Below are 11,898 nucleotides of genomic sequence, written 5' to 3'. Positions count from 1 at the left end.
CTATACACCAGGGACTTTTGCTATAAAGGACCAGATAATAAATATTTTGGACTTTGTGGTCTATACGGTCTCTAACACAACACTCAACTGCAAAAAGCAGCCATACACAATGTACTACCAAATAGGCGTGGCTCTGTTCCAATCAATCTTTACTTACAAAAGCAGACCTAGTTAGTGGCCCCTGCTACTCAGCAATATGTATTCTAGATACCCCATCTGACATTATTGCTTAAGCTTAATTATTGCTTAATTACTTTAAAGCCCCTGTAGTGATTCTCCCTCTGGCCTTGCTGAATACTCAGCCCTGGTCTTAGCCTCATCTCTCAAATGGGCAACCTAGTGCCACCAGGAGAAATTAACAACTCTAGAAGAAAATGATACTGGATGAAAATGTGTGAATATCAGGTTCAGTATCAGTAGCAGTTATCAGAAATTTCACTCCATCCTCATCTCCACAAGGTGGTTCTATTTGGGAAAGACAGATTCCTTCAAGAGAGGAATCACTTCTGGAAAACCAGTAGCCAACAAGGCACGGACCTCGTGATCCTACTCCCATTTTAAGTAATTCAGTGGGGGTCTCTTTATGTCCACTAAACTCCCACCACCAACACTTTTCTCCTCTTTTGACCCATAGTCATCCATCCCCTTCTAGCTTCTCAGTTGACACCAGGCTTTTAGGAAGGCCCATGAAACAGTGATGGAAAAACACTGCATTTGCAATGTAACACTGACATTTTTGAAGCAACATTCCTACGTTTGGAAAAGTATCAAGAAAAGAGAAAGGAAGAAAGATAAGGTGCTGAATCTTCTCCCTTCAATAAACCCCCAACAATAAATCTTAAAGTAGTCTGTGCAGACCCATGTGTATCTCTGGCTGAAACTGAGGTGTGTGTTTCCACTTGTACAGGAAATGCTTACCTCCTTGTATTCAACCTTTTTTTATATTCATAGAGTTAAAATAGGAATCCTAGAAATGCATTGCCCTCTGTGGTTTCCATCTGGACATCAGTAAACAAGGGTTAATTTCTTTGCATGCCGGATCCCAGGAACATAGCATTTACTTGAAAGTAACCACGTAGAAAGTGTTAGAGAGCCTGCAACTCACTCTTTCCCTGTACTGTGTACTCTCTGTACTTGGTTTTTCCCTGATGCTGGTTCTGAATGTTTACAAGTGGCAGGAAACACCTAGGCTGGTAGAGTTTGAAGTTCTCATTGGCGATAGACTTAGTCTCAGGAATCAGGACAAAGCGGGGTTGCCTGATGTGGTCTCTTGTTTTTGACAGGTTCTGCCTCCAACGGGCCTGAGGATGAAGGCTGCTGGTGTTTTGGCCCTGATGGGCTGCCTGATCACAGTCGTTGAACCCAAAATCTACACTCGTTGTAAACTGGCAAAAATATTTTCGAGGGCTGGCCTGGATAATTACCGGGGCTTTAGCCTTGGAAACTGTGAGATTTCTCCCTTCCTGTTCTCAAAGCTCTTGGACTCTCCCTTGAGAGGTCAAAGGCCCCATCCACACTCAGTTCTGTGTGCTCCCAGGCTGTCCATGCTCTGCCCCACCAGGGATGGCTGCTGGCTGCTCACGTGCCCTCAGCTGCTGCTCTCGAGGACTCCTCTCCTCCTCCCTGCCCCTCCTGTCCTCACCCCTGCAGTCCTCTACGAATGACACCAGCAGGGGAAGGGGAAAACAATGCCACTCCTGCTGACATTGTAGGGGGTGGGCCTGATGTTTTGCCTAGTCCAGGCTCAGCCACTGACTAGGTGTGCCACCCTGCCTATCCTGTGCCCCTCGGGTGTGCTCCCTGCCCTGCCCCTCCCCAAAGTTTGTCAGGAGCAGAGCATTGGTGTAACATGTATAAGGGAACCCTGACTGGCATTTCTGGCTTCTTCCCCCTCTAGGGATCTGCATGGCCTACTATGAGAGCCACTACAACACCACGGCTCAGACCAACCTGGAGGACGGGAGCACCGACTATGGCATTTTCCAGATCAACAGTTACACGTGGTGCAGACGTGCGAAGCTACAAGAGAAAAACCACTGTCATGTGGCCTGCTCAGGTACGCTTTTGACTGCACAGGTATCACCCTTAGGGACGGATGGGAAAGCTGATCATGGAATATCCACCCATCTTCTTCTTTAACCAAAATTTGGAGCCTAAATGTGCAAGTAGGTCTGCACCAGGCCAACAAATTTTTCAGCAGGTCCCCAAGGTGACATTCGCGATCCTGTGCGCTACTTGTCCAAAGATGACTTATTCCTTCTAGGGTGGTTTTTGTGAAGCCCACCACAAAAACAGGGGCCTGGACAAACGACCTGACTACACTTTCACGCACAGAGACATTAATATGTTCATTAAGAAGGAGAAAGCTGTTCACCAACTGCTTTCCATAAGCAATTCACTCAAAAGATGCAGTTTATGCTTCTTTGTGTAAAATGAGACAAGCAAATTCACTTCACATAGCACTTCTTAAATAGTAGAAATGATGCTAGAATTCACTTCCAAGTCTTTTACTTCAATCACTTGAGAAATATATGTGTGCACAGAATTGAACACAGCAGGACACATCAGACATGAATTCTGGTGTTAGGAGAGAGAGTATGTGCTTATATGAAGTTAGATAAATGACTGTAAACAGGTGTGGGCTTCAGAGGAAAGAGATGTTATTAATAAAGTCTTGGAAAGGGCTTCCCTGGTGGCACAGTGGTTAAGAATCCACCTGCCAATGCAGGGTACACGGGTTCCATCCCTGGTCCAGGAAGATCCCACATGCCATGGAGCAACTAAGCCCGTGAGCCGCAACTATTGAGCCCATGTGCCACAACTACTGAAGCCCACCGCCTAGAGCTCGTGCTCTGCAACAAGAGAAGCCAACGCACTGAGAAGCCCGAGCACCACAACAAAGAGTAGCTCCCACTCACTGCAACTAGAAAAAGCTTGTGTATAGCAACGAAGACCCAACACAGCCAATAAATAAATAAAACCTAATAAATAAATAAATAATAAAGTCATGCAAAGCTTTGTAGACATGATATTTTATCTAAGATTTGGCAGATAAGTAAGATTTGGCTATTCAAAGATAGAGAAGTGTCATTCCAGGTAAGGAGAACAAAAAAGCAAAAAGTTGCATGAAAAATAACAGGACACATGGTTGTAAAGTTTGATGACTCCCTGACCGAGAAGGGCCTTGAGACCCTGGCTAAGAAGTGTGTACTAATTTCTGCCTGCACTAAGAAATCAGAATAGGTCAGTTGATTGAGCATTGCTTCAGAAAAACTAATATGCAAGCTGGATGTGAGAGACATTAAAGAAGAGCCGATTCAAGCACCACTGCAACTGCTGAGGTGAGAGAGAAAAAGACCTGAATGACAGTCATGACTGGCAGTGTGGAAAAAATACGCAAGAGACAATCAACAGTGGAAGGACAGAGCGAAGTAAGTGATTGTCTTGTTTCTTCCCATCGAGAAGGTAAGCTCCACGAGGGAAGGTATTTGATCTCTTTTGATCACTAATGTATCCTCAGTGCCTAGAATGGTCCCCAGCCATTGTTGGAGCTCAAGAAATATTCACTAACTAAATGAATGGAGAGAAAGGATCAAGGGTGAAGATAAAGAGTTGTAAAATATTCTCGGGCAAATTCCTTAGGAGCAGGAAATAAACTTTTAATTTCTCTTGGACACATGCAAGAAAATCAGCACATAAGTGTGAGTGTATGAAGGACTGAACACTATGTTAATTTACCTAATAAGTTGTCCCTACCCCTTCATTACTGTGAAATGCTCACTGCCTCCCAAGGCAGACCACCCAATTGTTGGTCAATCCTTAATTTAGAACATTCTTTTCTTGAGCCAAAATCCATCTCCTTATAGCTTTCTTCCATTAATGCTAGTTTTTCCTTCTGGATTTATTTGAAACAAACTTTCTGTATTTTATAGAAAAAAAATTTTCTATATTTTCTCATTTAATAGCAGCTTATTTACTGTTTGAAAATGATTAGTAGGTACTTCTCATCTTCAGTTCTTATCTCTGAGGCTAAAACCAGTACCTTCACTTTGCTACAGGTATGACTTTTAAACCCCTACCCTTCCTGATCAATCTCATTAGCATCCCCTACGAGCTTGCCAGTGGAATCTTCCAGTTAAATATGGTGGTCGGGTGTGTGTATTGTTAGAAGCTGGAAAGCAAGAGGACAAATGGTGACTAATTTAGCAATTAGAGAAATCTAATCTTAAACTGACCATGGGAAAGCTGAGAAGCAACCACAGGATCCCAAAAGGGCTCAGAAATCAACAGCACCAACTACTTCTGGAAACTGGAGTGAAGGCAGGTTGCAAACAGATGGTTAATTGGAAATCCAGTTAAGGGGGAGCTGATGCCCCTCCCGATTCCATTCATCTATTGACTGCTCCTCCCCAATGCTGGCAGCATACTTATGAACCTTAGGGTCTCTTCTGTAACTATTCAACTCTTCATATGGCACAAAAGCAGTCACAAACCATATGTAAATGAATGGGTATGATTGTGTTCTGATAAAACTTTATTTATAAAAACAAAGGGTGGGCCTGTAGGCCATAGTTTGCTGAAGCTTGATTTAGATCCTCTATATTTAATGTAATTGCTGATAGGATTACTTTAAAATCCACCATCTTGTTATTTGTTTTCTATTTGTGGGATCTATCCATCTACTCTTGGTTTATTTTTCCTGCTTCTTTTGGCTTAATTGAATATTTTTCAGTCTTCTTTTTTATTTCCACCATTGGCTTATTAGCTATACTTCCATTTTATTTTTAGTGGTTCCTTTAGGGTTTACAATATGCATCACATTCTACCTTCAAAACACATTATACCACTTCACACATGGTATAGTTGCCCCTTGATTTTCTCGTCTGAGCTCCCTGTACATAATGTGTCCTTTTTCCTTTAGCCCCTTTTTACAGTTTCCTTTTTATCACCAATTTTCAGCATTTGATCACAAATGTCTGTTTTGTGTGTGTTTATCTTGTTTCATATTCACTAACATTTTGGATCCCTGAGTGGATAATTTTTTAATCTTTCTCCTTCCAGGAGTCTAATTACATGTGTTAGATCATTTGATGTTTTCCCATGGGTCATTGAGGCTCTTCATTTTTCTTTCAGCCTTTTTCCCTTTCTGTGTTTTATTTTCAATCTTTCCTGTTGCCCAATGTTCAAGTTCTCTGATCTTTCTTCTAAAGTGCCTAGTCTATTAAATTCACCAATTGAATGTTTCATTTCAGATGTATTTTTTCAATGATAGGTAATTATTTTATATCTTTCATTTCTCTCATTGGATTCATGTTTTCCTATAAGTTGTTGGTATCAATAAACATATTTGTAAGCACTGTTTTAAATTTCTTGTCTGCTACTTCAATCAACTCTGTCATTTCCGGGTCTTCCCTTTGATCTTTCTCCTGATTATGGGTTACATTTTCATATCTCTTCGTACATGTGGTCACTTTTCATTGGATACTAGGCAGCGTGTATATTACATTGTCGAGTGTCTGAATTATGTTGTCTTCCTTTAAGGCTTCCTGAAGTTCATCTTGGCAAGCAGTTAATCCTGGTGAGGGACATTCTTGAGTAGTCTTTGTGGGAGGGCTAGTTTAGCCTTACCATCAAGGCATTTGTCTTTTAGTGTCTCTTGAATATCCCAGGGTTCAGCAAAGTCTCTCTCCTCTGACCAGGCAGAAATCACGTCTCCCAGCCCCATGTGAGCCCTGCAATTGTTGAGGTCCCTGGTAACAGTTCTCTGACTAGTCTCATGTAGTTTTACACTTGACATGCCCCGTTTGGCCTTCAGCCAAAGACTCAGTGGCATCTCTCTGCAGAACACTGGCATGCTCCTTTCAGGGGGCTCCTTCCTCTCAGGGACCCCTCTCCACACATTCCAACTGTCTTGGCCTCTGATCTCTGTCCCCTCCACTTAGATTTCCATCTCCTGCCTGGGTTCTGCCTCTGCGGTCTGGAATATGCCTCTGGGCAGAAAGTCATAGCAATCCCAAGGCTCACTTGTTTGGTTTCTATCTCTCAAGGATTCTGCATTCCCTGTTGCCTAATGTCTGAAAATAATGATCTCATATTTTGTCTAGTTGTCTAGTTGTTTACAGTAGGAGAGAAAATCTGTTACTCCGGCACGGCCGTGCTTGACTTTACGTGCAGTGTACTGATTGAATATTGTCCAATATAGTGCCAATTAAGGAAGTCTAGGGCAAGTGCGTATCTGCAAGACAACCACAGATTCTCGGAAATTAAACTGTTAGATGGCTCATGGCTAGAGGTGAAGGATCACTCATATCTGTTTTCTCATCATAAAGAGCCTGGGATTTTTAGGAACAGCTTTAAAATAGAAAACAGGATGTTGCTTTTATATTCTATTCACCCTCCGTGACTGGCCTCCCCCAGCCTCAGGCCAGAGAGGCTGTAATTAGTGACAATGTTATTCTGTCCCATGGATTACAGAAGTAGCGACATTCGTCGTGGGAACCTGGAAGCGAGCTAACATTAAAGTGTGTGTGCTATGTAGGTGACATCTCATGCTTGCACAGAATACACGCACCTCATGCCCATCTGCTGAAGCTACGTCCTCTTCTTAGTTCCAGACCAAATCATATTCCTAAAATCGCTGCCGACCTTACCAAACTATTTGGACATAATACTTTTTATATATACATATATAGCAATGTAAACATATCTACGTATACACACACATACATATAATAATATAATAGCAATCTTTATTTCCCTCCAACAACTTAGCCCTCATTAAAATGAGTTGTTTAAGAAAATGATCATCGCTTCCTATATCTAGTCTAGCCCACTTATACTAATCTCTATTTTTCACATCAGCCTGGTATCTGCGTTGGCCGTTGTCACTTCAGAGAAGATGAGAAGATGTAAATTCTGGGCACGGTAGTGATACTTTCGTTGGGGGCCAGGAGGCTGCTAGGGGGAGACAGACTTTGCAGTAGAATCATCGTAACTGAAAAGAACCAGTTCTTTCTGTGTAGACGTTGCTGTTGTCTGTTGTTCAATGGGGGAGAATAAATGATTCCATGGAATGATGCTTTGATGGTCAACATAACCCTTTCTTTATTCGTATCTGACTGGACAGAATTGTTTATTTGAAGTAAATTGGGCAGAAGCTATTCTTGGCTCAGGTCTCCGTGCATATGTGCTCTCTGGGCTCATTTCTGCCCCTCTGCTGCCCCTCTGTGGCGATTTCACTGTTTCTCACATTCCAGCCCTGTGCCAGGTTCTTTACTCCCCAGCCCCCACCTCCCTTAACACATTTTCCTAAGGAAATTCAAAGTCACATCCAATTTGCACTTGCAAACCATCTCAGTTGTGCAACAAAATGGTAGAAAAAGTGGGACATTGACAAACACCTTCCTCTACCAGCCCATCAAACTGTGCGGCATCTCCAGACGGCAACCTGCCTTACCCCAAACACGAGCCTTGCTCTGTGCACAGGCTCCCGGGCTGTGCCAAAGCAGGTCTAACAGAATACCCTCTGTTTCTACCCCACTCGGTGTCATCTGTGTCCTTCCGTCCCTGGAGACCCCAGGGAACCCACTTCTCCTAGGAAACAGACCCCAACCACTTTTAATCACAAACCACAGTATCGCAGCACTTATCAAGAATGTATGTGCACAAAATAAATTGTTTCTAAGTAATTTAAACATGTATTAGATACCAAGCCCTTAAGATTGGATAATCTCCTAAGAAATGAATAATTGCTTGAAAAATTAATGAAGTATTTATACTTTTATTATCAACTTGGTTAGCAGACAGTGTTGTATAGCTGAAGTAGCTCTGTTGGAAGGAAGTAGGTTTAGGTTTTTCGGAGTTCTTTTTTAAGCTCTTTATTGGAATATAATTGCTTTACACTGTTGTGCCAGTCTTTGCTGTACAACAAAGTGAATCATCTGTATCTATACATATACCCCCCATCCCCTCCCTCCTGCCCTCCCTATCCCAGCCCTCTAAGTCATCACCCATCATCGAGTCGATCTCCCTGTTTTATGCAGCAGCTTCCTACTGGCTAGGAAGTAGGCTTAGGTTTGAAGGCACACTCACTTACTGGATGTGTGACTTTAGTTTATGGGGATAATGATGGTTGTAACCATGATAACCACGTAATACGAGGGAGGAAAAGCATGAAGAGACTTCATATGCGTCGGACATAGGGTACATTTTCCATAAAGGTCAGCTAATAGCAACAGCTATTCTTATTACAAATTATCATCTTTCTAGAAACAAGGCAGAAGACTTTTATAAGCTAACAAAACTTTATTTTCACTGTCAGCTAAATGCTAGGGCATTTGCATGTATTCCCTCAATTTGCTATCACTCACATATCACATATCTTGTTAATTTTCTCCTGGTTAATAGGATTTTGTTTTGTATCTGATGCAACCACTAAACTTACAGTGGTCATCATTTCATGATGTATGGGAGTTAGTATGCTGTACATCTTAAGTGTATACAGTGCTGTATGTCAATTATATCTCAATACAACCAGAAGAAAAAAAATTGAAACACATTTAGAATGAATTAGCTGGAAAGAAAGCTATGACGATATTTATCTTCTAGTTAGCCTATTTGAGAAAGTAACATAATTAGCAGCTGGACCAGCATATTCAAGGAAAAATCCATTTTCAATTGAGTTTATAATTTGGTATTATAATTATCCATTAAAGGCAATATTTAAGGCCAATATTATTCTCTCAGTTATTTTTTCTGATGATAAAAACAATGCATTTCTATTGGAAAAGACTTAGAAAATATAAAGTGAAGGCTTAAACCACTGGTGATCCCACAAGTAAGAGCTAATCTTTTCTAAAATACTGGTGAATTTAGGACTATCTTTTTTTTTTTTCTCAAAACCAATTCTGTCCAGTAGGAGTTCCTGTGATGATGAAAATATGTGTACCTCTGCTGTCCTGTACAAGAACCACTAGCCACAATTAAAGATGCTCTCAAGCATCTAAAATGTAGTGAGAGCAACAGAGGAAGTGAAGTTCCAGTTGCAGTAATTAGTTGAGATCTAAATGGTCACACGTAACCAATGGCCACCATACTGGATGGCGTAGCTCTAGACAGATATTTCACAATAGTGGAATCTTTATATTGGAAGCATTTCCCAATATTATTAAATCATGTGAAAACATGATTTAAATGGCTCCATATTTCATTATGTGAAGGTATTTTCATCAACAGGAACTTCTGCAATTATGAAGCAATTTGATTTTTTTCCATTTGGATATAAATTTCCTCTTGCATATAAAGCGACAGTAAACCACTTTGTAAATAAATCTCTGTCTAGATTCAAGACTATTTCCTTAGGATTGATCCAGAAGGAGAAATTACTTCGTATAAAGAATAAGAAGTATCTTAAGGGTCTTGTCACATGATGCTAAATCACTTTCCTGAAAAGTTGAATCCACTACACTCCCATCAGCAAGAATTCAAGAGTGCCTATCTCATTGCAGTCTTGTCAACATTGAGCGTTACCCAATTCCTACAAAATCTTTGCTCCATTGATAAACAGAGATGCTGTCAAATGGTCTGGGTTTTAGAGTCTTGGACTGGTGGCTACGGGGGCTGTGGACATGGATTTCCCAAGTTCCCCTCCAAGGGAGGACATTTGGTCCCAGTTGCATTTGTGTGATTTGCACACTGTCTGCTAGCACCTGCTCGGGTGTCAAGCTGCCTCCCCTAAGGTCCTGCTCTTGTGGGGCAGCCCACTCCCGGGGACTGGGTGCAGCAGGGGTATCAGAGCTGGGCCTCAGAGGGGTCCAACCTGGGCCACTCTGATGAGCAACATTCACCCCAGGCTCCAGGCTGGCAGGTGAGGCTTGATAGGGCTAGACCACAGCTACAGTCTCCCCCTGCCCAGTCCTGCTTCCGCCCACGTCTTCTACAGGCATGGATCCCTAATAAATACCTTGCACCCCAAACCCATCTCAGCATCTGTTTCTGGAGAACCCAACCTGCACCAGAAGTGATGTTGGACTTTTTTTGGATTATTTGCCTTTTTCTCTCATGTTTGTGTTTTAAGGATTTTGAGGCTACTTCTGGCAGAGTGATGTCAATCTGCTACATCTGAAAGCCACAGAGAACGTAACAAAGGCAAAGACTGACGTATTTGACATAAAACAAACTTTTCTGCATGTGGAAAACACCTTGGGTAAAACAAAGTTTTTTTAATGCACAAACCAGAAAGTTGCAATAGACAAAAGTTTCATAATTACATATAAATATATCTTACATATCAAATTAACATGAGTAAAGCAATCACTGTATTGTCCTGTCTCACTTATATGTTTCTTCAGAATATGAAAAACATTTTCCTATTCAGTTTTCTCTAAACACATTTCCAAAAACCTTTGAGGGCTGGTCTATTCCTCTGAAATGTCAAGAAGTCTGAAACTCTAAGATGGGGATAGTCTAGAAACAAAAACAGTTCTTTGATTTGTGAAGAAGTGTAACAAAAATAAGGATACAGCTCACAGTTCTTCCACCCCTCTTGTTCCAAAAAGCAGTGAGAAAAGTGAAGAAAATCTGATTTGAGCCTCCCCTTCAACAACAAAGTCTCGGCTAACCCTCCGCTCCTCTCTCTTACAGCTTTGATCACTGATGACCTCACAGATGCAATTCTCTGTGCCAAGAAAATCGTTAAAGAAACAGATGGGATGAACTACTGGTAAGAGTCTTTCCTTGGGAGACAGGCTGACAGTGTGTCTGTTCATCTCAACTGCAGGGGGTGGAGACAAGTTCACCTCTGCAGAGTGGTCCAGCGATTTTCAGGTGACCTCGTCTATATCTTCCTCCATTCGTGTGTGGATGTGCCGTGAACCTGGTAGGAGGGATTAGCATAGGAAGGAGAGGTGGAAGGGAGTCAGAGTCATTTGCAATTGCTTTTCACGTCAAGGTGTTCCAAACAGTAAGGAGATAGGTGCTTTCTCATGTGAATTGGAGAGCCTCTGTGAGGACAAGACACCACAGGAAGACGCTCGAGTTTGCTCTGGATTCGGATAAGATTTTGGAAGTCTGTGGCAGGGAGAGGAAAATGACCCTGTCAGTTGCATGAGACATTGACAGGAAATGCCCCCAGGTTGTGCAGGAGACATGGCTAAGCTGGCGCCCACCCTCATCACTGCCTTTGTATTTCTTGTGAACATGGCTAATCAGGTCACTCACTTGGGGAGCCTGAATTTTCAGAGATGTGGATGTTTAACTAAATGACCCATCCTTATCAAAGTTGTTTGCTTGTTGCTGTGGCTAATATGGACTAGGAGAAAACCAGGGAGAGGAAAGTCTTAACAAGGCAGAAGGATGGAGTCCTTAGACCTCAGAAGCAAATGACAGTAAACCCTGGGCACCACTGGTTACGCGGGTGAGTTGTCTATGGTTTCTGAACCTCAGAGTATTTGGATTGTCATGTTTTGCTCTGTTGTTCCTGCCTCCCTCTCCTCCTTAGGCAAGGCTGGAAGAAGAACTGTGAGGGCAAAGACCTGTCTGAGTGGAAAAAGGGATGCGAGGTTTCATAACCTGGACTTGCGCCAAGGATGCTTCGCAACGGCCCCAGGATTTCTAAGAATGGTTGTGTCATTTTGTCTCCCTTTCTCTTAATATTCCTTCTCAGAGTTGGAGAGGGAAAGTTAAGCTATATTTTCAAGGAAATAAATATTTCCATTTAAATGTCTTGACTTCGCCCTGACTCCATTTCAATGATGCTGTAATAGCACAAGGTCAAGGCTTGAAAAGTCACCTACAAAATGTTCTTGCCCTGAAAGGAATAAACTTCTCTTCTTCCCTGTAAGGAGTCCTGGCTTCTGTGGCCCTGAAATGGCTGCTTATTTCAGAGATAACGATTCCCAG

The 11,898-nt window shown here is 42.1% G+C and overlaps 1 protein-coding gene across 1 annotated transcript; it reads left to right on the top strand.

Annotated features, from left to right (window-relative positions):
- The first annotated feature begins 1,306 nt into the window (after nucleotides 1–1,306).
- On the top strand, nucleotides 1,307–11,635 carry LOC130852560 (lysozyme-like protein 1). Its single transcript, XM_057733666.1, has 4 exons — nucleotides 1,307–1,446; nucleotides 1,898–2,056; nucleotides 10,642–10,720; nucleotides 11,498–11,635. Exons 1-4 carry the CDS (start codon nucleotides 1,308–1,310, stop codon nucleotides 11,565–11,567), a joined length of 447 nt encoding a protein of 148 aa, XP_057589649.1. The 5' UTR covers nucleotide 1,307; the 3' UTR covers nucleotides 11,568–11,635.
- Nucleotides 11,636–11,898: the final 263 nt, after the last annotated feature.

This window comes from Hippopotamus amphibius, chromosome 4 (genome assembly GCF_030028045.1).
Source record: "Hippopotamus amphibius kiboko isolate mHipAmp2 chromosome 4, mHipAmp2.hap2, whole genome shotgun sequence".
Lineage (NCBI taxonomy): Eukaryota > Metazoa > Chordata > Mammalia > Artiodactyla > Hippopotamidae > Hippopotamus > Hippopotamus amphibius.
This window is presented reverse-complemented; position numbering and strand designations above follow the sequence as displayed.

Excerpts from the sequence above, each read along its gene's own strand:
- LOC130852560 (XM_057733666.1), top strand. The coding sequence starts at position 1,308 with ATGAAGGCTGCTGGTGTTTTGGCCCTGATGGGCTGCCTGATCACAGTC. Across the intron at positions 1,447-1,897 it reads GGGCTTTAGCCTTGGAAACT|GGATCTGCATGGCCTACTAT; the intron begins GTGAGATTTCTC and ends TTCCCCCTCTAG. Across the intron at positions 2,057-10,641 it reads CTGTCATGTGGCCTGCTCAG|CTTTGATCACTGATGACCTC; the intron begins GTACGCTTTTGA and ends TCTCTCTTACAG.